General features: G+C 54.2%; 2 protein-coding genes across 3 annotated transcripts; both read left to right on the top strand.

Annotated features, from left to right (window-relative positions):
• Positions 1–2585: 2585 nt before the first annotated feature.
• CHRNB2 (cholinergic receptor nicotinic beta 2 subunit) lies at positions 2586–16244 on the top strand. Of its 2 annotated transcripts, none has more exons than XM_072114535.1 (6): positions 2586–2768; positions 7017–7162; positions 9444–9488; positions 9560–9669; positions 14031–15006; positions 15801–16241. In XM_072114535.1, the coding sequence occupies exons 1-6, from the start codon at positions 2717–2719 to the stop codon at positions 15969–15971; spliced, it is 1500 nt and encodes a 499-aa protein (XP_071970636.1). In that variant the 5' UTR covers positions 2586–2716; the 3' UTR covers positions 15972–16241. The 2 variants fall into 2 exon arrangements, with proteins under 2 accessions (XP_071970636.1, XP_071970637.1); XM_072114536.1 differs by lacking the exon at positions 2586–2768 and adding an exon at positions 3712–3730 and having other exon boundaries at positions 15801–16244.
• Positions 16176–19613, top strand: LOC140069159 (uncharacterized). Its single transcript, XM_072114542.1, has 2 exons — positions 16176–17034; positions 17099–19613. Exons 1-2 carry the CDS (start codon positions 16176–16178, stop codon positions 17284–17286), a joined length of 1047 nt encoding a protein of 348 aa, XP_071970643.1. The 3' UTR covers positions 17287–19613.
• Positions 19614–27334: the final 7721 nt, after the last annotated feature.

The following is a 27334-nucleotide window of genomic DNA, read 5'->3' on the forward strand; positions in this document are numbered from 1 at the left end:
CTCGGTATCCGGTCCTGTATACGCTGTGCTCGGTACCCGGTGCTGTATACTATGTACCCGGTGCTCAGTGCTGTATGTGATGTGTATGGTGCTGTACCCGGTGCTGTATACGCTGTGCTCGGTACCCGGTGCTGTATACTATGTACCCGGTGCTCAGTGCTGTATGTGATGTGTATGGTGCTGTACCCGGCGCTGTATACGCTGTGCTCGGTACCCGGTGCTGTATACTATGTACCCGGTGCTCAGTGCTGTATGTGATGTGTATGGTGCTGTACCCGGCGCTGTATACGCTGTGCTCGGTACCCGGTGCTGTATACTATGTACCCGGTGCTCAGTGCTGTATGTGATGTGTATGGTGCTGTACCCGGGCGCTGTATACACTGTGCTCGGTACCCGGTGCTGTACACACTGTGCTCGGTACCCGGTGCTGTATACACTGTGCTCGGTACCCGGTGCTGTATACACTGTGCTCGGTACCCGGTGCTGTATACGCCGTGCTCGGTACCCGGTGCTGTATACTATGTACCCGGTGCTCAGTGCTGTATGTGATGTGTATGGTGCTGTACCCGGCGCTGTATACACTGTGCTCGGTACCCGGTGCTGTATACACTGTGCTCGGTACCCGGTGCTGTATACGCTGTGCTCGGTACCCGGTGCTGTATACACTGTGCTCGGTATCCGGTCCTGTATACGCTGTGCTCGGTACCCGGTGCTGTATACTATGTACCCGGTGCTCAGTGCTGTATGTGATGTGTATGGTGCTGTACCCGGCGCTGTATACGTTGTGCTCGGTACCCGGTGCTGTATACTATGTACCCGGTGCTCAGTGCTGTATGTGATGTGTATGGTGCTGTACCCGGCGCTGTATACGCTGTGCTCGGTACCCGGTGCTGTATACTATGTACCCGGTGCTCAGTGCTGTATGTGATGTGTATGGTGCTGTACCCGGGCGCTGTATACACTGTGCTCGGTACCCGGTGCTGTACACACTGTGCTCGGTACCCGGTGCTGTATACACTGTGCTCGGTACCCGGTGCTGTATACACTGTGCTCGGTACCCGGTGCTGTATACTATGTACCCGGTGCTCAGTGCTGTATGTGATGTGTATGGTGCTGTACCCGGCGCTGTATACACTGTGCTCAGTGCTGTACCTGGTGCTGTATACTATGTACCCGGTGCTCGGCGCTGTATATTATGTACCCGGTGCTCGGCGCTGTATACTATGTACCCGGTGCTCGGTGCTGTATACTATGTACCCGGTGCTGTATACACTGTGCTCGGTACCCGGTGCTGTATACACTGTGCTCGGCGCTGTATACTATGTACCCGGTGCTCGGCGCTGTATATGATGTGTATGGTGCTGTACCCGGTGCTCGGTGCTGTATACTATGTACCCGGTGCTCGGCGCTGTATATGATGTGTATGGTGCTGTACCCGGGTCCTGTATACGCTGTGCTCGGTACCCGGTGCTGTATACTATGTACCCGGCGCTGTATATGATGTGTATGGTGCTGTACCCGGTGCTGTATACTATGTACCCGGTGCTCGGCGCTGTATATGATGTGTATGGTGCTGTACCCGGTGCTCGGTGCTGTATACTATGTACCCGGTGCTCGGCGCTGTATATGATGTGTATGGTGCTGTACCCGGGTCCTGTATACGCTGTGCTCGGTACCCGGTGCTGTATACTATGTACCCGGTGCTCGGCGCTGTATATGATGTGTATGGTGCTGTACCCGGTGCTCGGTGCTGTATACTATGTACCCGGTACTCGGCGCTGTATATGATGTGTATGGTGCTGTACCCGGTGCTGTATACTATGTACCCGGTGCTCGGCGCTGTATATGATGTGTATGGTGCTGTACCCGGTGCTGTATACTATGTACCCGGTGCTCGGCGCTGTATATGATGTGTATGGTGCTGTACCCGGGTCCTGTATACGCTGTGCTCGGTACCCGGTGCTGTATACTATGTACCCGGTGCTCGGCGCTGTATATGATGTGTATGGTGCTGTACCCGGTGCTGTATACTATGTACCCGGGTCCTGTATTCTATGTACCCGGTGCTGTATACTATGTACCCGGTGCTCGGCGCTGTATACTATGTACCCGGTGCTCGGCGCTGTATACTATGTACCCGGTGCTCGGCGCTGTATACTATGTACCCGGGTCCTGTATACTATGTACCCGGTGCTGTATACTATGTACCCGGTGCTCGGCGCTGTATACTATGTACCCGGGTCCTGTATACTATGTACCCGGTGCTGTATACTATGTACCCGGTGCTCGGCGCTGTATACTATGTACCCGGGTCCTGTATACTATGTACCCGGTGCTCGGCGCTGTATACTATGTACCCGGTGCTCGGCGCTGTATACTATGTACCCGGGTCCTGTATACTATGTACCCGGTGCTCGGCGCTGTATACTATGTGCTCGGTGCTGTACCCGGGCACTGTATACACTGTGCTCGGTACCCGGTGCTGTATACACTGTGCTCGGTACCCGGTGCTGTATACACTGTGCTCGGTGCTGTATACTATGTACCCGGGTCCTGTATACGCTGTGCTCGGCCTCCTCCTCCTCCCCCCGGAGTCTGCGCACTGGCTCCGGGCTGTGGATGCAGGAGGCGGCGGCGGAGGATGATGAGGACTCCCGGGCTCCTGTGCTCTGCTCCCGGCGCTGCTGAGCTCTGAGCCGGGGACACATGCGGCAGGATGGCGGCTCTGCTCCTCGTCCTGCACCTCAGCCTGTGCGGCCTCATCACCAGTGAGTACCGGGGCCGCGGCCATTACTACAGCCGGGGGCCCCTCATCACCTGCACACAGGGGCCCCTCATCAACTACACACACACAGGGGCCCCTCATCACCAACACACACACAGGGGCCCCTCATCACCAGTGAGTACCAGGGCCGCGGCCATTACTACAGTCGGGGGCCCCTCATCACCTGCACACAGGGGCCCCTCATCACCTATACACACACACAGGGGCCCCTCATCACCAACACACACACAGGGGCCCCTCATCACCAGTGAGTACCGGGGCCGCGGCCATTACTACAGCCGGGGGCCCCTCATCACCTGCACACAGGGGCCCCTCATCAACTACACACACACAGGGGCCCCTCATCACCAGTGAGTACCGGGCCGCGGCCATTACTACAGTCGGGGGCCCCTCATCACCTGCACACAGGGGCCCCTCATCACCAACACACACACAGGGGCCCCTCATCACCAGTGAGTACCAGGGCCGCGGCCATTACTACAGTCGGGGGCCCCTCATCACCTGCACACAGGGGCCCCTCATCAACTACACACACACAGGGGCCCCTCATCACCAACACACACACAGGGGCCCCTCATCACCTATACACACAGGGGCCCCTCATCACCTGCACACAGGGGCCCCTCATCACCTACACACGCAGGGGCCCCTCATCACCTACACACGCAGGGGCCCCTCATCACCTATACACACAGGGGCCCCTCATCACCAACACACACACAGGGGCCCCTCATCACCAGTGAGTACCGGGGCCGCGGCCATTACTACAGCCGGGGGCCCCTCATCACCTGCACACAGGGGCCCCTCATCACCAACACACACACAGGGGCCCCTCATCACCAGTGAGTACCGGGGCTGCGGCCATTACTACAGCCGGGGGCCCCTCATCACCTACACACAGGGGCCCCTCATCACCAACACACACACAGGGGCCCCTCATCACCAGTGAGTACCGGGGCCGCGGCCATTACTACAGCCGGGGGCCCCTCATCACCTGCACACAGGGGCCCCTCATCACCTGCACACAGGGGCCCCTCATCACCTATACACACGGGGGCCCCTCATCACCTATACACAGGGGCCCCTCATCACCTACACACGGGGGCCCCTCATCACCTACACACGGGGGCCCCTCATCACCTATACACACAGGGGCCCCTCGTCACCTACACACGCAGGGGCCCCTCGTCACCTACACACGCAGGGGCCCCTCGTCACCTACACACGCAGGGGCCCCTCGTCACCTACACACGCAGGGGCCCCTCGTCACCTACACACGCAGGGGCCCCTCGTCACCTACACACGCAGGGGCCCCTCGTCACCTACACACGCAGGGGCCCCTCGTCACCTACACACGCAGGGGCCCCTCGTCACCTACACACGCAGGGGCCCCTCGTCACCTACACACGCAGGGGCCCCTCGTCACCTACACACGCAGGGGCCCCTCGTCACCTACACACGCAGGGGCCCCTCGTCACCTACACACGCAGGGGCCCCTCGTCACCTACACACGCAGGGGCCCCTCGTCACCTACACACGCAGGGGCCCCTCGTCACCTACACACGCAGGGGCCCCTCGTCACCTACACACGCAGGGGCCCCTCGTCACCTACACACGCAGGGGCCCCTCGTCACCTACACACGCAGGGGCCCCTCGTCACCTACACACGCAGGGGCCCCTCGTCACCTACACACGCAGGGGCCCCTCGTCACCTACACACGCAGGGGCCCCTCGTCACCTACACACGCAGGGGCCCCTCGTCACCTACACACGCAGGGGCCCCTCGTCACCTACACACGCAGGGGCCCCTCGTCACCTACACACGCAGGGGCCCCTCGTCACCTACACACGCAGGGGCCCCTCGTCACCTACACACGCAGGGGCCCCTCGTCACCTACACACGCAGGGGCCCCTCGTCACCTACACACGCAGGGGCCCCTCGTCACCTACACACGCAGGGGCCCCTCGTCACCTACACACGCAGGGGCCCCTCGTCACCTACACACGCAGGGGCCCCTCGTCACCTACACACGCAGGGGCCCCTCGTCACCTACACACGCAGGGGCCCCTCGTCACCTACACACGCAGGGGCCCCTCGTCACCTACACACGCAGGGGCCCCTCGTCACCTACACACGCAGGGGCCCCTCGTCACCTACACACGCAGGGGCCCCTCGTCACCTACACACGCAGGGGCCCCTCGTCACCTACACACGCAGGGGCCCCTCGTCACCTACACACGCAGGGGCCCCTCGTCACCTACACACGCAGGGGCCCCTCGTCACCTACACACGCAGGGGCCCCTCGTCACCTACACACGCAGGGGCCCCTCGTCACCTACACACGCAGGGGCCCCTCGTCACCTACACACGCAGGGGCCCCTCGTCACCTACACACGCAGGGGCCCCTCGTCACCTACACACGCAGGGGCCCCTCGTCACCTACACACGCAGGGGCCCCTCGTCACCTACACACGCAGGGGCCCCTCGTCACCTACACACGCAGGGGCCCCTCGTCACCTACACACGCAGGGGCCCCTCGTCACCTACACACGCAGGGGCCCCTCGTCACCTACACACGCAGGGGCCCCTCGTCACCTACACACGCAGGGGCCCCTCGTCACCTACACACGCAGGGGCCCCTCGTCACCTACACACGCAGGGGCCCCTCGTCACCTACACACGCAGGGGCCCCTCGTCACCTACACACGCAGGGGCCCCTCGTCACCTACACACGCAGGGGCCCCTCGTCACCTACACACGCAGGGGCCCCTCGTCACCTACACACGCAGGGGCCCCTCGTCACCTACACACGCAGGGGCCCCTCGTCACCTACACACGCAGGGGCCCCTCGTCACCTACACACGCAGGGGCCCCTCGTCACCTACACACGCAGGGGCCCCTCGTCACCTACACACGCAGGGGCCCCTCGTCACCTACACACGCAGGGGCCCCTCGTCACCTACACACGCAGGGGCCCCTCGTCACCTACACACGCAGGGGCCCCTCGTCACCTACACACGCAGGGGCCCCTCGTCACCTACACACGCAGGGGCCCCTCGTCACCTACACACGCAGGGGCCCCTCGTCACCTACACACGCAGGGGCCCCTCGTCACCAACACACGCAGGGGCCCCTCGTCACCAACACACGCAGGGGCCCCTCGTCACCAACACACGCAGGGGCCCCTCGTCACCAACACACGCAGGGGCCCCTCGTCACCTACATACAGAGGGGCCCCTCATCACCTACACACAGGGACCCCTCGCCATCACCCGCTAAAACACAGGGGCCCCTCGCCATCACCCGCTAAAACACAGGGGCCCCTCGCTATCTCCCACATACACACGGGCCCCTCAGCGTTAACCACCAATGGGGAGGGGGTGTAGCTGTACATTATACAGGTAATATTACAGTGTGCACCGCATGTCCTGTGAGTGTCCTGCGCGCTGCGGCTTATCTCGCCCCATGGTCCTGCGTGCTGCATCGTATCTCGCCCCCGCGGTCCTGCGCGCTGTGGCTTCTCGCCCCATGGTCCTGCGCGCTGCATCGTATCTCGCCCCCGTCGTCCTGCGCGCTGCGGCATATCTCGCCCGGTCGTCCTGCGCGCTGCATCGTATCTCGCCCGGTCGTCCTGGAAGCTGCGGCGTATCTCGCCCCCGTGGTCCTGCGCGCTGCGGCTTATCTCGCCCGGTCGTCCTGGAAGCTGCGGCGTATCTCGCCCCCGGGGTCCTGCGCGCTGCATCGTATCTCGCCCGGTCGTCCTGCGCGCTGCGGCGTATCTCGCCCCCGTGGTCCTGCGCGCTGCGGCGTATCTCGCCCCCGTGGTCCTGCGCGCTGCATCGTATCTCGCCCCCGTGGTCCTGCGCGCTGCGGCGTATCTCGCCCCCGTGGTCCTGCGCGCTGCATCGTATCTCGCCCGGTCGTCCTGGAAGCTGCGGCGTATCTCGCCCCCGTGGTCCTGCGCGCTGCATCGTATCTCGCCCGGTCGTCCTGGAAGCTGCGGCGTATCTCCCCTGTCCTGGACAATCCCCGGGGACGGTGACACCATTAGGTTTGTCCTGGTGTCGCGCTGTGAAGATGTGAGGATACGTCTGCGCCGCTCACCCGGAAAGTGCGAAACTGTGACCTTCACCGGGCGATGAGAAGTGACAGGAGTCATCATGATAAGACTGGAAATGGTCTATTACTCCCTGTTATCAGCCGGGGTGACACTGACTGATTGTATTGCAGGATGTCTGAGCACCGACACCGAGGAGCGACTGGTGGAATTCCTCCTGGATCCATCCCGATACAACAAGCTCATCCGCCCGGCCACCAATGGCTCCGAACAGGTCACCGTCCAGCTGATGGTATCCCTGGCCCAACTCATCAGCGTGGTGAGCACCGCTGCTCTCTAGTGATGGATAGGCTGTATTCTCAGTGATGGCACCGCTGCTCTCTAGTGATGGATAGGCTGTAGTCTCAGTGATGACACCGCTGCTCTCTAGTGATGGATAGGCTGTATTCTCAGTGATGACACCGCTGCTCTCTAGTGATGGATAGGCTGTATTCTCAGTGATGGCACCGCTGCTCTCTAGTGATGGATAGGCTGTATTCTCAGTGATAACACCGCTGCTCTCTAGTGAGGGATAGGCTGTATTCTCAGTGATGGCACCGCTGCTCTCTAGTGATGGATAGGGTGTATTCTCAGTGATGGCACCGCTGCTCTCTAGTGATGGATAGGCTGTATTCTCAGTGATGGCCCCGCTGCTCTCTAGTGATGGATAGGCTGTATTCTCAGTGATGGCGCCGCTGCTCTCTAGTGATGGATAGGCTGTATTCTCAGTGATGGCACCGCTGCTCTCTAGTGATGGATAGGCTGTATTCTCAGTGATGGCACCGCTGCTCTCTAGTGATGGATAGGCTGTATTCTCAGTGATGACACTGCTGCTCTCTAGTGATGGCACCGCTGCTCTCTAGTGATGGATAGGCTGTATTCTCAGTGATAGCACCGCTGCTCTCTAGTGAGGGATAGGCTGTATTCTCAGTGATGGCACCGCTGCTCTCTAGTGAGGGATAGGCTGTAGTCTCAGTGATGGCAGCGCTGCTCTCTAGTGATGGATAGGCTGTATTCTCAGTGATGGCACCGCTGCTCTCTAGTGATGGATAAGCTGTATTCTCAGTGATGGCACCGCTGCTCTCTAGTGATGGATAGGCTGTATTCTCAGTGCTGACACCGCTGCTCTCTAGTGATGGATAGGCTGCTCTCTAGTGAGGGATAGGCTGTATTCTCAGTGATGGCAGCGCTGCTCTCTAGTGATGGATAGGCTGTATTCTCAGTGATATCACCGCTGCTCTCTAGTGATGGATAGGCTGTATTCTCAGTGATGGCACCGCTGCTCTCTAGTGATGGATAGGCTGTATTCTCAGTGATTACACCGCTGCTCTCTAGTGATGGATAGGCTGTATTCTCAGTGATGGCACCGCTGCTCTCTAGTGATGGATAAGCTGTATTCTCAGTGATGGCACCGCTGCTCTCTAGTGATGGATAGGCTGTATCCTCAGTGATGTCACCGCTGCTCTCTAGTGATGGATAGGCTGTATTCTCGGTGATGACACCGCTGCTCTCTAGTGATGGATAAGCTGTATTCTCAGTGATGGCACCGCTGCTCTCTAGTGATGGATAGGCTGTATTCTCAGTGCTGACACCGCTGCTCTCTAGTGATGGATAGGCTGTATTCTCAGTGATGTCACCGCTGCTCTCTAGTGATGGATAGGCTGTATTCTCAGTGATGGCACCGCTGCTCTCTAGTGATGGATAGGCTGTATTCTCAGTGATGGCACCGCTGCTCTCTAGTGATGGATAGGCTGTATACTCAGTGATGGCACCGCTGCTCTCTAGTGATGGATAAGCTGTATTCTCAGTGATGGCACCGCTGCTCTCTAGTGATGGATAGGCTGTATCCTCAGTGATGTCACCGCTGCTCTCTAGTGATGGATAGGCTGTATTCTCAGTGATGGCGCCGCTGCTCTCTAGTGATGGATAGGCTGTATTCTCAGTGATGGCACCGCTGCTCTCTAGTGATGGATAGACTGTATTCTCAGTGATGGCACCGCTGCTCTCTAGTGATGGATAGACTGTATTCTTAGTGATGGCACCGCTGCTCTCTAGTGATGGATAGGCTGTATTCTCAGTGATGACACCGCTGTTCTCTAGTGATGGATAGACTGTATTCTCAGTGATGGCACCGCTGCTCTCTAGTGATGGATAGGCTGTATTCTCAGTGATGGCACCGCTGCTCTCTAGTGAGGGATAGGCTGTATTCTCAGTGATGGCACCGCTGCTCTCTAGTGATGGATAGGCTGTAGTCTCAGTGATGGCACCACTGCTCTCTGGTGAGGGATAGGCTGTATTCTCAGTGATGGCACCGCTGCTCTCTAGTGATGGATAGGCTGTATTCTCAGTGATGGCACCGCTGCTCTCTAGTGATGGATAGGCTGTATTCTCAGTGATGGCACCGCTACTCTCTAGTGATGGATAGGCTGTATTCTCAGTGATGGCACCGCTGCTCTCTAGTGATGGATAGGCTGTATTCTCAGTGATGGCACCGCTGCTCTCTAGTGATGGATAGGCTGTATTCTCAGTGATTTGTAACCAGAACTTTTTGGGTTTTCCAGCATGAACGGGAGCAGATAATGACGACGAATGTCTGGCTGACTCAGGTAAGTGTCTCCCCCCTCACCTTCTCCGGTAGTTCTTTCTCCCCCTGAGCTTTGCCGCTTCTCTATTCCAGGAGTGGGAGGATTACAGACTCACCTGGAATCCTGCAGAGTTCGACAACATGAAGAAAGTGCGGCTTCCCTCCAAACATATCTGGCTGCCGGACGTCGTCCTGTACAACAAGTGAGTGCAGCGCCCCCCGCAGGAGGGTGACAGAATAGCGCCTAGTACTCAGCCAGTGCCCGGCTTTACTGCCTCCTGCTGTGTGGTAGAGGGAGTGCAGCGCCCCCGCAGGAGGGTGACAGAATAGCGCCTAGTACTCAGCCAGTGCCCGGCTTTACTGCCCCCTGCTGTGTGATAGAGGGAGTGCAGCGCCCCCTGCAGGAGGGTGACAGAATAGCGCCTAGTACTCAGCCAGTGCCCGGCTTTACTGCCTCCTGCTGTGTGGTAGAGGGAGTGCAGCGCCCCCGCAGGAGGGTGACAGAATAGCGCCTAGTACTCAGCCAGTGCCCGGCTTTACTGCCTCCTGCTGTGTGGTAGAGGGAGTGCAGCGCCCCCGCAGGAGGGTGACAGAATAGCGCCTAGTACTCAGCCAGTGCCCGGCTTTACTGCCTCCTGCTGTGTGATAGAGGGAGTGCAGCGCCCCCTGCAGGAGGGTGACAGAATAGCACCTAGTACTCAGCCAGTGCCCGGCTTTACTGCCCCCTGCTGTGTGATAGAGGGAGTGCAGCGCCCCCTGCAGGAGGGTGACAGAATAGCACCTAGTACTCAGCCAGTGCCCGGCTTTACTGCCTCCTGCTGTGTGATAGAGGGAGTGCAGCGCCCCCTGCAGGAGAGTGACAGAATAGCAGCTAGTACTCAGCCAGTGCCCGGCTTTACTGCCCCCTGCTGTGTGATAGAGGGAGTGCAGCGCCCCCTGCAGGAGGGTGACAGAATAGCACCTAGTACTCAGCCAGTGCCCGGCTTTACTGCCCCCTGCTGTGTGATAGAGGGAGTGCAGCGCCCCCTGCAGGAGGGTGACAGAATAGCACCTAGTACTCAGCCAGTGCCCGGCTTTACTGCCTCCTGCTGTGTGATAGAGGGAGTGCAGCGCCCCCTGCAGGAGAGTGACAGAATAGCAGCTAGTACTCAGCCAGTGCCCGGCTTTACTGCCCCCTGCTGTGTGATAGAGGGAGTGCAGCGCCCCCTGCAGGAGAGTGACAGAATAGCAGCTAGTACTCAGCCAGTGCCCGGCTTTACTGCCCCCTGCTGTGTGATAGAGGGAGTGCAGCGCCCCCTGCAGGAGGGTGACAGAATAGCACCTAGTACTCAGCCAGTGCCCGGCTTTACTGCCTCCTGCTGTGTGATAGAGGGAGTGCAGTGCCCCCTGCAGGAGAGTGACGGATCTTTTCTCCCCTACGAGGTCACAGGGAGAGACAATCAAAGCCAACACGTATCTCTGGTGTTAATGGTGGGTGTCCGCTGAGCTGAGCCCTCTCCATACAACCTTCACGCACTTCTGACATACTGATACATCAAAAGTTGAAGCTCAATTGACAAGTCTTGATGGCAGGTTGGTAGCCATTGCTGTAGTCCGGGCTGTGGATTCGATAAAACCGAACTTCTGACTCCTTTATTTCCCTAACTCTTACTCCAACTCCATAAAAAGGATTTCTGACCCCGCAGTCCTGTGTTCCTGGTCCCTCTAGCAGTGCCGAGATAACTGCAGGAATCCTTCCTAGTGCCTCATTCCTCTGATCTGTAACGGAGGAGCTTTACTCCTGAGCATGTACAAAAAGTGCAGCCACATTCATATCAACTAAAAACCTAGAAGAGTGCTTAGAGTCCTATGAGTGCAGCTCTACAATCCTCCCCGCTCCCGGGTCCTCTCCAGCCGCTCTGCTGTGTTTCCTGACTACTGACGCCGGTTGTATCCACCAAGGTCAGAAACAGGAGAGGACCCAGGAGTGGTAAGTACTTGTCAGCTGTACCGTGCTGCTCCTCTTCCACTCCTGGCACATCTCTGCTCTGGGTCCTGATGCTGGCACATACAACCATCGCGGGACACAGAGCAAAGTCTGTCCGGGAAGAGTATTTATATTTATTTTGCAGCTCTCCATTATTACCATTGTCTGCTCTGGGGTCTCCTCTGTTAATGCTGTTGTCTGCTCTGGGGTCTCCTCTGTTAATGCTGTTGTCTGCTCTGGGGTCTCCTCTGTTAATGCTGTTGTCTGCTCTGGGGTCTCCTCTGTTAATGCTGTTGTCTGCTCTGGGGTCTCCTCTGTTAATGCTGTTGTCTGCTCTGGGGTCTCCTCTGTTAATGCCGTTGTCTGCTCTGGGGTCTCCTCTGTTAATGCTGTTGCCTGCTCTGGGGTCTCCTCTGTTAATGCCGTTGTCTGCTCTGGGGTCTCCTCTGTTAATGCCGTTGTCTGCTCTGGGGTCTCCACTGTTAATGCTGTTGTCTGCTCTGGGGTCTCCTCTGTTAATGTTGTTGTCTGCTCTGGGGTCTCCTCTGTTAATGTTGTTGTCTGCTCTGGGGTCTCCTCTGTTAATGCTGTTGTCTGCTCTGGGGTCTCCACTGTTAATGCTGTTGTCTGCTCTGGGGTCTCCTCTGTTAATGTCGTTGTCTGCTCTGGGGTCTCCTCTGTTAATGCTGTTATCTGCTCTGGGGTCTCCTCTGTTAATGCCGTTGTCTGCTCTGGGGTCTCCTCTGTTAATGCCGTTGTCTGCTCTGGGGTCTCCACTGTTAATGCTGTTGTCTGCTCTGGGGTCTCCTCTGTTAATGTTGTTGTCTGCTCTGGGGTCTCCTCTGTTAATGCTGTTGTCTGCTCTGGGGTCTCCTCTGTTAATGCCGTTGTCTGCTCTGGGGTCTCCTCTGTTAATGCCGTTGTCTGCTCTGGGGTCTCCTCTGTTAATGCCGTTGTCTGCTCTGGGGTCTCCTCTGTTAATGCCGTTGTCTGCTCTGGGGTCTCCTCTGTTAATGCCGTTGTCTGCTCTGGGGTTTCCTCTGTTAATGCCGTTGTCTGCTCTGGGGTTTCCTCTGTTAATGCCGTTGTCTGCTCTGGGGTCTCCTCTGTTAATGCCGTTGTCTGCTCTGGGGTCTCCTCTGTTAATGCCGTTGTCTGCTCTGGGGTCTCCTCTGTTAATGCCGTTGTCTGCTCTGGGGTCTCCTCTGTTAATGCCGTTGTCTGCTCTGGGGTCTCCTCTGTTAATGCCGTTGTCTGCTCTGGGGTCTCCTCTGTTAATGCTGTTGTCTGCTCTGGGGTTTCCTCTGTTAATGCCGTTGTCTGCTCTGGGGTCTCCTCTGTTAATGCCGTTGTCTGCTCTGGGGTTTCCTCTGTTAATGCCGTTGTCTGCTCTGGGGTTTCCTCTGTTAATGCCGTTGTCTGCTCTGGGGTCTCCTCTGTTAATGCCGTTGTCTGCTCTGGGGTCTCCTCTGTTAATGCCGTTGTCTGCTCTGGGGTCTCCTCTGTTAATGCCGTTGTCTGCTCTGGGGTCTCCTCTGTTAATGCTGTTGTCTGCTCTGGGGTCTCCACTGTTAATGCTGTTGTCTGCTCTGGGGTCTCCACTGTTAATGCCGTTGTCTGCTCTGGGGTCTCCTCTGTTAATGCCGTTGTCTGCTCTGGGGTCTCCTCTGTTAATGCCGTTGTCTGCTCTGGGGTCTCCTCTGTTAATGCCGTTGTCTGCTCTGGGGTCTCCACTGTTAATGCTGTTGTCTGCTCTGGGGTCTCCACTGTTAATGCTGTTGTCTGCTCTGGGGTCTCCTCTGTTAATGCCGTTGTCTGCTCTGGGGTCTCCTCTGTTAATGCCGTTGTCTGCTCTGGGGTCTCCTCTGTTAATGCCGTTGTCTGCTCTGGGGTCTCCTCTGTTAATGCCGTTGTCTGCTCTGGGGTCTCCTCTGTTAATGCCGTTGTCTGCTCTGGGGTTTCCTCTGTTAATGCCGTTGTCTGCTCTGGGGTTTCCTCTGTTAATGCCGTTGTCTGCTCTGGGGTTTCCTCTGTTAATGCCGTTGTCTGCTCTGGGGTTTCCTCTGTTAATGCCGTTGTCTGCTCTGGGGTCTCCTCTGTTAATGCCGTTGTCTGCTCTGGGGTCTCCTCTGTTAATGCCGTTGTCTGCTCTGGGGTCTCCTCTGTTAATGCCGTTGTCTGCTCTGGGGTCTCCTCTGTTAATGCCGTTGTCTGCTCTGGGGTCTCCTCTGTTAATGCCGTTGTCTGCTCTGGGGTCTCCTCTGTTAATGCCGTTGTCTGCTCTGGGGTCTCCTCTGTTAATGCCGTTGTCTGCTCTGGGGTCTCCTCTGTTAATGCTGTTGTCTGCTCTGGGGTCTCCTCTGTTAATGCCGTTGTCTGCTCTGGGGTCTCCTCTGTTAATGCCGTTGTCTGCTCTGGGGTCTCCTCTGTTAATGCCGTTGTCTGCTCTGGGGTCTCCTCTGTTAATGCCGTTGTCTGCTCTGGGGTCTCCGCTTGGGTGCTGGTTACTGGTGTGACCCCTTATAGTCGAGCAGTGTGACAGGATTCCGGGACTCCACAGTCCTGTCTGTAGACTGATGTTTCCTTCCTCTCTTTCAGCGCTGATGGGATGTACGAGGTCTCCTTCTACTCCAACGCGGTGGTCTCCCACGACGGGAGCATCTTCTGGCTCCCACCCGCTATCTACAAGAGCGCCTGCAAGATCGAAGTCAAGCACTTCCCCTTCGACCAGCAGAACTGCACCATGAAGTTCCGGTCGTGGACGTACGATCGCACCGAGCTGGACCTGGTCCTGAAGAGCGATGTGGCTAGCCTGGACGACTTCACCCCCAGCGGGGAGTGGGACATCATCGCTCTGCCAGGAAGGAGGAACGAGAACCCAGAGGACTCCACCTACGTGGACATCACTTACGACTTCATCATCCGCCGCAAGCCGCTCTTCTACACCATCAACCTGATCATCCCGTGCATCCTCATCACCTCCCTGGCCATCCTCGTCTTCTACCTGCCCTCCGACTGTGGCGAGAAGATGACCCTGTGCATCTCCGTGCTGCTGGCCCTCACCGTCTTCTTACTGCTCATATCCAAGATTGTGCCCCCCACGTCCCTGGACGTCCCCCTGGTTGGCAAGTATCTAATGTTCACTATGGTCCTCGTCACGTTCTCCATCGTCACTAGCGTCTGTGTCCTCAATGTCCACCACCGCTCCCCAACCACGCACACCATGCCACCCTGGGTCAAGGTGGTCTTCCTGGATAAGCTGCCCACGCTACTCTTCATGAAACAGCCAAGGCAGAACTGCGCCAGACAGCGCCTGCGCCAGCAGCGGCAGGGCCAGGAGCGGGCGACCGGAAGCTTCTTCCTGCGAGACAGCGCCAAATCCTGCACCTGCTATGTCAACCAGGCCACTGTGAAAAAATATGGCGGGGGGCAGCTCCCAGAATTACCCGAGGGTGTGAATGGCTTCCGGGAAAGACAAGGGAAAGTCCGGCAGTGTCTCTGTGGTCTGGAGGAGGCCGTGGACGGAGTGCGCTTCATCGCTGACCACATGAAGAGTGAGGACGACGACCAGAGTGTGAGTATCGGATATATCATGTGTAAGAGGTAGTCACAGCCCCGCCCCCTGCCTGTATATCCTGTGTGAGAGGTAGTCACAGCCCCGCCCCCTGCCTGTATATCCTGTGTGAGAGGTAGTCACAGCCCCGCCCCCTGCCTGTATATCCTGTGTGAGAGGTAGTCACAGCCCCGCCCCCTGCCTGTATATCATGTGTGAGAGGTAGTCACAGCCCCGCCCCCTGCCTGTATATCCTGTGTGAGAGGAAGTCACAGCCCCGCCCCCTGCCTGTATATCCTGTGTGAGAGGAAGTCACAGCCCCGCCCCCTGCCTGTATATCCTGTGTGAGAGGTAGTCACAGCCCCGCCCCCTGCCTGTATATCCTGTGTGAGAGGTAGTCACAGCCCCGCCCCCTGCCTGTATATCCCGTGTGAGAGGTAGTCACAGCCCCGCCCCCTGCCTGTATATCCCGTGTGAGAGGTAGTCACAGCCCCGCCCCCTACCTGTACATCCCGTGTGAGAGGTAGTCACAGCCCCGCCCCCTGCCCGTATATCATGTGTATGAGGTAGTCACAGCCCCGCCCCCTGCCTGTACATCCCGTGTGAGAGGTAGTCACAGCCCCCCCCCCCCTGCCTGTATATCCTGTGTGAGAGGTAGTCACAGCCCCGCCCCCTGCCTGTATATCCTGTGTGTGAGGTAGTCACAGCCCCGCCCCCTGCCTGTATATCCAGTGTGAGAGGTAGTCACAGCCCTGCCCCCTGCCTGTATATCCTGTGGGAGAGGTAGTCACAGCCCCGCCCCTGTATCTTTGCAGGTGAGTGAGGACTGGAAGTACGTTGCCATGGTGATTGATCGGCTCTTCCTGTGGATCTTCGTCTTCGTCTGTGTCTTCGGGACGATTGGCATGTTCCTGCAGCCGCTCTTCCAGAACTACACATCAAACACGTTATTACAGCTGAACCACGCAGCCCCCGCCTCCAACTAAGCTTGTAGGAGGGCGCACGCACCGCGCTGCAACCTGAGCAGGGACAGAACTACTATTTATTAGGAGAAAACAAAAACTGATGCTCTTCCAGCCAAAACCACGTGAGCTAACACTTTATTTTGGTGGGGGCGGAGAATATCCCCACCACCACAACCTTGTAGGTTTTCTGCCAAGGACAGGCCCTTCACAGACTGAAGCTTCAAGATGGCTGCAACGATCCCGGCACAATGTGGGGGGAGGGGAGGGTCATGTATCATGGGACGTCACTTCTTATTCCAAGCAATAAACGCACAGAGAAAAAACGTAGGATCCAATCTCCTCCTGTACGGCAGGATCCAATCTCCTCCTGTACGGCAGGATCCAATCTCCTCCTGTACGGCAGGATCCAATCTCCTCCTGTACGGCAGGATCCAATCTCCTCCTGTACGACAGGATCCAATCTCCTCCTGTACGGCAGGATCCAATCTCCTCCTGTACGGCAGGATCCAATCTCCTCCTGTACGGCAGGATCCAATCTCCTCCTGTACGGCAGGATCCAATCTCCTCCTGTACGGCAGGATCCAATCTCCTCCTGTACGGCAGGATCCAATCTCCTCCTGTACGGCAGGATCCAATCTCCTCCTGTACGGCAGGATCCAATCTCCTCCTGTAAGGCAGGATCCAATCTCCTCCTGTACGGCAGGACACAACCCCAAAACTCCTCCTGTACGGCAGGACCACAACCCCAAAACTCCTCCTGTACGGCAGGACCACAACCCCAAAACTCCTCCTGTACGGCAGGACCACAACCCCAAAACTCCTCCTGTACGGCAGGACCACAACCCCAAAACTCCTCCTGTACGGCAGGACCACAACCCCAAAACTCCTCCTGTACGGCAGGACCACAACCCCAAAACTCCTCCTGTACGGCAGGACCACAACCCCAAAACTCCTCCTGTACGGCAGGACCACAACCCCAAAACTCCTCCTGTACGGCAGGACCACAACCCCAAAACTCCTCCTGTACGGCAGGACCACAACCCCAAAACTCCTCCTGTACGGCAGGACCACAACCCCAAAACTCCTCCTGTACGGCAGGACCACAACCCCAAAACTCCTCCTGTACGGCAGGACCACAACCCCCGCACTTCCTGTACGGCAGGACCACAACCCCCGCACTTCCTGTACGGCAGGACCACAACCCCCGCACTTCCTGTACGGCAGGATCACGACCTCCCCCACTCCTTGTACGGCAGGGCTGAAACATTTTCCTCCTGTATGTTACAAACGCCACCCCTTCCTTCCTGTACCTCAGGTCCTAAAAACCCTTCTGTAGGTCCGGACCACAACCCCTCCTGTACATCTCTGAAAGCTCTTCCCTCCGGTCAAGCCCAAAGCTCTTTCCCTCCAGGACATCAGGAGGAGAACATTTCCCTCCTCTAGCTCAGCACAATAACCCCTCCCACCTGTACATCAGGGCCCAAACCCTTTCCCTTCTTTATGTCTGGAGTGCAAGCTATTTTCCTCAGTATTTCAGGTCCAAATCCCTTCCACAAGTCAGGACATGAACTCCTCCCTCCTATATGTCAGAACTCCTTCCCCATTTTAGAACAGGAGTGTAAACTCATTTCCACCTGTATTTACAAAACCCATTCCCTCCTGTAGGTCCGGCCCAAAACATGTAGCCGGAGCGCACGCTCCCTTCCTTCTGTACATCTAGATCGCTCACTCCCTCCCTCCTGTATATCTGTAGCGCGCGCTCCCTCCCTCCTGTACATCTGTAGCGCGCGCTCCCGCCCTCCTGTACACCTGTAGCGCGCGCTCCCTTCCTCCTGTACATCTGTAGCGTGCGCTCCCTTCCTCCTGTACATTTGTAGCGTGCGCTCCCTTCCTCCTGTACATCTGTAGCGCACGCTCCCTTCCTCCTGTACATCTGTAGTGTGTGCTCCCTTCCTCCTGTACATCTGTAGTGTGTGCTCCCTTCCTCCTGTACATCTGTAGCGCACGCTCCCTTCCTCCTGTACATCTGTAGCGCTCGCTCCCTCCCTCCTGTACATCTGTAGCGCGCGCTCCCTTCCTCCTGTACATCTGTAGCGCACGCTCCCTTCCTCCTGTACATCTGTAGCGCACGCTCCCTTCCTCCTGTACATCTGTGTGTGCTCCCTTCCCCCTGTACATCTGTAGCGCACGCTCCCTCTCTCTTGTACATCTGTAGCGCGCGCTCCCTTCCTCCTGTACATCTGTAGCGCGCGCTCCCTTCCTCCTGTAAATCTGTAGCGCGCGCTCCCTTCCTCCTGTAAATCTGTAGCGCGCGCTCCCTTCCTCCTGTACATCTGTAGCGCGCGCTCCCTTCCTCCTGTACATCTGTAGCGCGCGCTCCCTTCCTCCTGTACATCTGTAGCGCGCGCTCCCTTCCTCCTGTACATCTGTAGCGCGCGCTCCCTTCCTACTGTACATCTGTAGCGTGCGCTCCCTTCCTCCTGTACATCTGTAGCGTGCACTCCCACCCTCCTGTACATCTGTAGCGCGCGCTCCATCCCTCCTGAACCTCTGTAGCGCGCGCTCCATCCCTCCTGTACATCTGTAGCATGCGCACGCTCCCTTCCTCCTGTACGTTTGTAGCGCGCGCTCCCTTCCTCCTCTAAATCTGGATTGGTTGCTCTCCCCGTTCTCCTTCCCCCGACAAGTCACGTGCTACCTCGGAAACCTGCGCAGCACCATGTTCCATTTTCAAGATTTCTGCTTCCTGTCAATGAATGAATGAAACCAGTTTTAAAATCAGAGACTGAAAGGCGGTCCCAACCTAATCCTTCTCCAGTCCGGGTTGGTGGCTTCTGTCTGGACTGAAACAATGTAACAGAGTAAGCATCTGCAGAGCATGTAGCATGTACCATTTACTGACAGCAACCACAGGTCTTGAAAAAGGATGAAGACTATATGCAAAGCTGTGGCCCTGAGCACCTCTGTAATAGGGATCACTCTGCACCCCGGTATTTAGGAATCACTTGTAGGATTATAGGCGCCGCCTGCGACGCCAGGACTGAGATTACTGCACCAGGGACTCAAGCGTATTCCTTCATTTTAAAGGAGGGGGTAACGTTTTGTAAGTGGGGTACAGCCGGTGCCGTAAGCTCCTCCTTCCCCACCCCTTGTGCGAGCTCAGGGGCCGGCAAACACTTTTCACTGCAGGTTCTCATATAAAAGGAAAATCTGTTTGTATCAAATGTCTCCCAGCAAAACTTTGTTGGTGCAAGAAAAAAAATGGGACTATGCAAAAGGACGACTGTAACCACAACTCAGAGCCGAAATCTCAAAATGTGACATTCTTCTGCATCTGTGGGACAGCTGACATTACCAAGCAGCAGAATAATGAGTGCAGCTCTGGAGTATAATACAGGATGTAACTCAGGATCAGTACAGGATAAGTAATGTCATGTATGTACACAGGGACTGCACCAGCAGCAGAATAGTGAGTGCAGCTCTGGAGTATAATACAGGATGTAACTCAGGATCAGTACAGGATAAGTAATGTCATGTATGTACACAGTGACTGTACCAGCAGAATAGTGAGTGCAGCTCTGGGGTATAATACAGGATGTAACTCAGGATCAGTACAGGATAAGTAATGTCATGTATGTACACAGTGACTGCACCAGCAGCAGAATAGTGAGTGCAGCTCTGGGGTATAATACAGGATGTAACTCAGGATCAGTACAGGATAAGTAATGTCATGTATGTACACTGTGACTGCACCAGCAGCAGCAGAATAGTGAGTACAGATCTGGGGTATAATACTGGATGTAACTCAGGATCAGTACAGGATAAGTAATGTCATGTATGTACACAGTGACTGCACCAGCAGCAGCAGAATAGTGAGTGCAGCTCTGGGGTATAATACAGGATGTAACTCAGGATCAGTACAGGATAAGTAATGTCATGTATGTACACAGTGACTGCACCAGCAGCAGAATAGTGAGTGCAGCTCTGGAGTATAATACAGGATGTAACTCAGGATCAGTACAGGATAAGTAATGTCCTGTATGTACACAGTGACTGCACCAGCAGCAGAATAGTGAGTGCAGCTCTGGAGTATAATACAGGATGTAACTCAGGATCAGTACAGGATAAGTAATGTCCTGTATGTACACAGTGACTGCACCAGCAGCAGAATAGTGAGTGCAGCTCTGGTGTATAATACAGGATGTAACTTGGGATCAGTACAGGATAAGTAATGTCATGTATGTACAGTGACTGCACCAGCAGCAGAATAGTGAGTGCAGCTCTGGGGTATAATACAGGATGTAACTCAGGATCAGTACAGGATAAGTAATGTCATGTATGTACACAGTGACTGCACCAGCAGCAGAATAGTGAGTGCAGCTCTGGGGTATAATACAGGATGTAACTCAGGATCAGTACAGGATAAGTAATGTCATGTATGTACACAGTGACTGCACCAGCAGCAGAATAGTGAGTGCAGCTCTGGGGTATAATACAGGATGTAACTCAGGATCAGTACAGGATAAGTAATGTCATGTATGTACACAGTGACTGCACCAGCAGCAGAATAGTGAGCGCAGCTCTGGAGTATAATACAGGATGTAACTCAGGATCAGTACAGGATAAGTAATGTCATGTATGTACACAGTGACTGCACCAGCAGCAGAATAGTGAGTGCAGCTCTGGGGTATAATACAGGGTGTAACTCAGGATCAGTACAGGATAAGTAATGTCATGTATATACACAGTGACTGCACCAGCAGCAGAATAGTGAGTGCAGCTCTGGGGTATAATACAGGATGTAACTCAGGATGAGTACAGGATAAGTAATGTCATGTATGTACACAGTGACTGCACCAGCAGCAGAATAGTGAGTGCAGCTCTGGAGTATAATACAGGACATAACTCAGGATCAGTACAGGATAAGTAATGTCATGTATGTACACAGTGACTGCACCAGCAGCAGAATAGTGAGTGCAGCTCTGGGGTATAATACAGGACATAACTCAGGATCAGTACAGGATAAGTAATGTCATGTATGTACACAGTGACTGCACCAGCAGCAGAATAGTGAGTGCAGCTCTGGGGTATAATACAGGATGTAACTCAGGATCAGTACAGGATAAGTAATGTCATGTATGTACACAGTGACTGCACCAGCAACAGAATAGTGAGTGCAGCTCTGGGGTATAATACAGGATGTAACTCAGGTTTAGTAAAATAATTAGAGGTCACATAAACGCCTATACAAGGGTCATAGACGCTTGCACAGAAAATTTTACTCCTTGAAAAAAGTCTCATGCAAGGCAATACACGCAGGTACTTTATGTTCATTCAGTGGCGCAGCTTGCAGCCCCAATAGAAGGTCACATGACTGGAGCTTAGTTACTCAGTGCAGGCTGCCGATTCTCCAGTCACATGACCCTCTATAGCGTCAACCACTGCAGCACGGAATAGCTCTGCCAGTCCACATGATGGTAGCGTTCACAATGAGCCCGGGAGAAGGGATCCCATGATGTCACTGATGATGTCACAGGAATGCCTGAGCAGGTGTGGGGAAGATGCTACAAATCACTGATAATAATGATCTAATGTTAAATGTGAACAGTAGGGAACACAATTATCATTTGCTCCCTGCTAACTGGTGCCCTGGGTTAAAATGATGAGTCTAAAAAATATGGTGATAGTTCCCCCACCACTACTCAAAAAAAAGCAAGCTGGTTTATACAGCTACACATACAGCCAGGGTCCAGTCTCGGGCCATTCTGGTCAGCCATTGCCTGGTCTGTCTTCATCCTCGTCCTTCCACCTAAACCATAGACTGGTCCAGGGCTGGCGTTCTCCAGCAGCATTGGCCAAAGTGTAGTCTGCTACGAGGCTGGGCGTGTTGGCCATAGTCTGGTCTGGGCCTGGCTCCATCGCCCATTCACAAGTCCAGTATAAGGCTGGTCACGTTGGCCATAATCTAGTCATGTCAGGGACAGGCCATATTGGCCATAGTCTGGTCTCAGGCCAGCCGCATTGGCCGTAGTGTAGTCTGGTCTAGGGCTGGTTGGTCTGGTTTGGGGCTGGGCCTGTTGGCCAAAGTCTAGGCTGATCTGGGCCCATCTGCATTGCCCATTGGCTGGTACGAGGATGAGTGATTGGCTATTGGTCACAGTCCACACAGCAGCAGGTAATGCAGGCGCACACACAAAGCGGTGGATTGTTCCGTTGTGGAGCAGACATTTAGTAGTATCTTAACTTCATCCAGTGGCCAGAAGACTGTACATAGGAGGCAGGTTGGCTCTGCTGCTTGGGCAGCAATGTACACTCACCGGCCACTTTATTAGGTCCACCATGCTAGTAACGGGTTGGACCCCCTTTTGCCTTCAGAACTGCCTCAATTCTTCGTGGCATAGATACAACAAGGTGCTGGAAGCTCCTCAGAGATTTTGCTCCATAGTGACATGATGGCATCACACAGTTGCCGCAGATTTGTCGGCTGCACATCCATGATGCGAATCTCCCGTTCCACCACATCCCAAAGATGCTCTATTGGATTGAGATCTGGTGACTGTGGAGCCATTTGTGTCCAGTGACCTCATTGTCATGTTCAAGAAACCAGTCTGAGATGCTTCCAGCTTTATGACATGGCACATTATCCTGCTGAAAGTAGCCATCAGATGTTACAGGGGACATTGTGCTCATAAAGGGATGGACATGGGCAGCAACAATACTCAGGTAGGCTGTGGCGTTGTACCAAGGGGCCCAAAGACACCATGACACCACCACCACCAGCCTGACCCGCTGATACAAGGCAGGATGGATCCATGACACCACCACCACCAGCCTGAGCCGCTGATACAAGGCAGGATGGATCCATGACACCACCACCACCACCAGCCTGACCCGCTGATACAAGGCAGGATGGATCCATGACACCACCACCAGCCTGAGCCGCTGATACAAGGCAGGATGGATCCATGACACCACCACCACCAGCCTGAGCCGCTGATACAAGGCAGGATGGATCCATGACACCACCACCACCAGCCTGACCCGCTGATACAAGGCAGGATGGATCCATGACACCACCAGCACCAGCCTGACCCGCTGATACAAGGCAGGATGGATCCATGACGACACCACCACCACCACCAGCCTGAGCCGCTGATACAAGGCAGGATGGGTCCATGCTTTCATGTTGTTGACGCCAAATTCTGACCCTACCATCCGAATGTCGCAGCAGAAATCGAGACTCATCAGACCAGGCAACGTTTTTCCAATCTTCTACTGTCCAATTTCGATGAGCTTGTGCAAATTGTAGCCTCAGTTTCCTGTTCTTAGCTGAAAGGAGTGGCACCCGGTGTGGTCTTCTGCTGCTGTAGCCCATCTGCCTCAAAGTTGGACGTACTGTGCGTTCAGAGATGCTCTTCTGCCTACCTTGGTTGTAACGGGTGGCGATTTGAGTCACTGTTGCCTTTCTATCAGCTCGAACCAGTCTGCCCATTCTCCTCTGGCATCAACAAGGCATTTCCGCCCACAGAACTGCCGCTCACTGGATGTTTTTTCTTTTTCGGACCATTCTCTGTAAACCCTAGAGATGGTTGTGCGTGAAAATCCCAGTAGATCAGCAGTTTCTGAAATACTCAGACCAGCCCTTCTGGCACCAACAACCATGCCACGTTCACAGGCCACAAATCACCTTTCTTCCCCATACTGATGCTCGGGAGAACTGCAGGAGATTGTCTTGACCATGTCTACATGCCTAAATGCACTGAGTTGCCGCCATGTGATTGGCTGATTAGAAATTAAGTGTTAACGAGCAGTTGGACAGTGTACCTAATAAAGTGGCCGGTGAGTTTATGTGCAGAGATGGTTTTCTTTTAAGGAATCTCAAGAGTAAGACTGACACAAAGCCTTAGACAGAGCCTGAAGTTCTAGACTTGCTCTGTCCACACGGTTCAGGAATATTCTGAGCTTTCCAGTCAATCACAGGCCTGGGATTCTGCGGTGGAGTTACATTAACTTCAGACATAACATAAATAGATGGCACATTACAGTTCTATTACATCATGCCTGGCACTCTCCTTTTATGCAGAAGATGGCAGCAAAGGATCATTATTGGGATAGCTATAGTATAACTTATAAATCCCAGGGGGAAATCAAAGTCCTAAAAGTGATGTACACTTCAGTTCAGGAGTTTAGTGGTGACCCGTCCACCAGGACATTACAGACGTGTGTCTCAGGAGAGAGCTCTCACCCGGAAGAAAGCAGTCAAGTCCGTCACATCTTAATGGTTGCTAAACAGTCAAGTCTTCAAGCAGGTTACTTATCGGATGGTGGTTCCACAAATGGACCCGATGGCTTCCAAACACAATACTCAGCCTCTCAACAAACAGGATCACTCCTTTACAATAGAGTCTCTCGCCAGTATGGCCAAGAAGGTTGTGTTACCTTCTCCTTCTTGAACGAGCAAAGGGGGGGGGGGGGGGATTTTGGAAACTTCCAGTCCAAGACCTGTTGACCCAGAGAAGGATTCTTCCTCCAGAACCAGCAAGACTATCGTACGGCCTGGAAATTAAAGGAGGAATCCTATCAGGTTGTTGGACGCAGTCATTGTCCTCAACAAGAAAGTCTAGATTTATGAAGGAGTTTGGAAGACCTTGACGTGACCTTGGGTTCTTCTACAGAGAAAGTTCCTACTTCAGTACCAAATATTCTCCAGTTGCTTTAGGAAGATTTGGGCAAAGTCCTGAAATTAATACTCCCGATGTTTATTTTACTGCCATCAATTTCCACTTTGGACGTTGTCATTTTTAATGTTTTGTGGGCGAGTTGATTCTTCAAGGATGTTCAGATGTTGGCGTTTTCATGGGACCTTACATTTGCACTGGACCTTATGCTTTTCACCGTCATTTGGACCCCTAGAAGAGATTTCACATCGTCATCTCTCCTGGTGACCATCTTCTCAGTGAGGATACACGAGATCCAAGCTCTTTCCATTGAGGTGCTTCACTTTCCAGACCTGACCTCTGACCTGGTCGTAACCTTTCACATTACGGCTGCTGTAAATCTGGATCAGTGTCTTATCAGTCCTACCTGCAACGTACTGAGAGGTTTCTTCACCATCAAGAAATCGATAAGCTGAGGAAAGCCGCACCGGCCGCTGATATTCTGCCGAGGTCCAGACCATTTGATCTGATCCGCTGCTTCCTCATGGTCGGGGTTTGCCTTCTCTTCTCCTAATCCAGCCAGATCCTGTCGTAAAGCATTACCGATCACCAGCACAGGTCCAGCCTTCACCAATGGGGTCTTTAGACTCGGTTCACACCAGCGTTTGGCAGGTTCTGTTCGTAAGGCAGCTTTCCATAGGTGAGAAGTCAATGGGGAACAGAGAGTGGTATTAATATTCCATTTTCAGTTTCCGTTACACTTTCCAGAGCCCCTCCATGCTATAGCATCGCAGGCTGTAAGATTATCATCTCCCTCTCCCTGTGCCTGATGCTATCTGACTGCAGCAGAGGAAGTTTCAGCACACAGTGGTCGGGGATAGTGCAACTGCACAGTGTGACAGCCTATGAATCTGCAGTAGGGAGCAGCTCTGGTAACGCACGTCTGGCTCATTCTAAAAGTTGATTAGTAGTAGGAAGGAAGCCATGGATAATAAGAAATCACATGATCTCTGTACCTGTCAAGGAGACTTCTGCTCCTCTCAGCTAGGATGTGGCCGCTCTTCATGAGCTGCTCCGGTGTCCGGGGGTGAAGGGTTTCAGCATCTTTGAAAGATGCTCAATAGGATTTCAGTCTGGGCTCAAAGAATCCACTTCAGAACAGTCCAGACATTTGTGTGTGTTTTGGGTCCTTATCCTGTTGCAGGACCCATGACCTGTGGCTGAGCCGCAGCTTCCTGATACTGGGCAGCACATTTCTCTCTTTAATCCCGTCATAGTCTGGAGATGTCATTGTCCCCTGCACAGATACAAGACCCCATGTGCCAGATGCAGCCAAGCCCCAGAACATAACAGTCTCCTCCACAATAGGGACCGTGATCTTTTCAGGATACGCTTCATTCCTTTTTGTGAACATAGCGCCGATGGGCCTTGCCACAAAAGTTTGATTTTAGTCTCTTCTGCCCACAGGACAATCTCCCAGAAGTTTTCTGACTTATCAACATGTAGTTTTGCAAATAACATCTTGCTTTTTTGATGAAAGGTTTTCAGCAGTGGTGTCCTGGGTCGTCTCCCATTAAGTCCACTTTGGCTCAAACAACAAGGGATGGTGTAATCTGACAGGGATGTTTTTGGAGCTTGAAGTTCACTTTTAATCTCTTTATAACTTTTTTGGGGGTCTTTTGTTACCATTTGTATTATTCGTTTCTTTGATTTGTCATCAGTTTTCCTCCTGCAGCCACGTCCAGGGAGATTGGCTGCAGTCCCATAGATCTTTCTGAATATGTGTAGTCAGAGGAACATCCCACTGCTTAGAGAGGGACTTATAACCTTTAACCTGCGTGTCTAGAATTATTTCTGGGGCAAGCCTTTCCTTCGCTTCCGTCTGCAGCCTTTAAAACACGGGTGCACAAACTAATGGTTCAAGGGTCTCCACTAATAACCAGCACCAAAGATACATCAACAACCACACAAAATACCCTAATTATAAATACCCCAATAAAACCTAAAAACAACTACTAAGACAAACCCCAAACCATGCAATAAATAATAGAGACCTCAGAGGAGAGAATAATACCGCCTGCTTCTGGATGGTGAAGGTATTGATGCGTGAAACGCTCCTAGAACCTCCAGGAAATCACAAATCCGTACAAATCCCCCATAACCGGCCAGGAGCTCTTCTGCAGGCCAGGGAGGAGATCCCACAGACACCCTCCACCATCTCATCAGGAACACGCCTTCATTTACCTCCGATTATTCTTAAAGATCACAAATGAACAGCTCCTGTCATGTAGGACAACTTTGCCGATTGCTTTCATTACCTACATGCAGCAGTTTCTTTGCTATCCTCCTCGGTTTAGCCTTTACCCGCAGTCACCGCCTCCCCCAACTGTGCTGCATATCTAAAAATTGTTCTAGGATGTCAAATACTTTTGCGTAAAAAAAATACTTCTACACTTTTCTCAACATACACCTACTGATCTCTGTGATACCATAGTGTTTAGACCAGAAATGGAGACAGATTTTAACTGCTGGAGAGGAGGGGCTGCTACTCACTCTGTGTCTGTGTAGATCTATGGATCCAGAAGGCCCTGGAAAAGAACAGCGAGGTACAAGATCTCCCCTGTTTCCTTATAAATTCAAACTGTCTGCAAAGATTCCTCTCTGAACCTCAAGCTGTCAGATACCTCTGCAGACTCCTCCAACCCTAGGCCCTCTAGACACTTTCTA

Source organism: Engystomops pustulosus, chromosome 7 (genome assembly GCF_040894005.1).
Source record: "Engystomops pustulosus chromosome 7, aEngPut4.maternal, whole genome shotgun sequence".
NCBI classification, from domain to species: domain Eukaryota; kingdom Metazoa; phylum Chordata; class Amphibia; order Anura; family Leptodactylidae; genus Engystomops; species Engystomops pustulosus.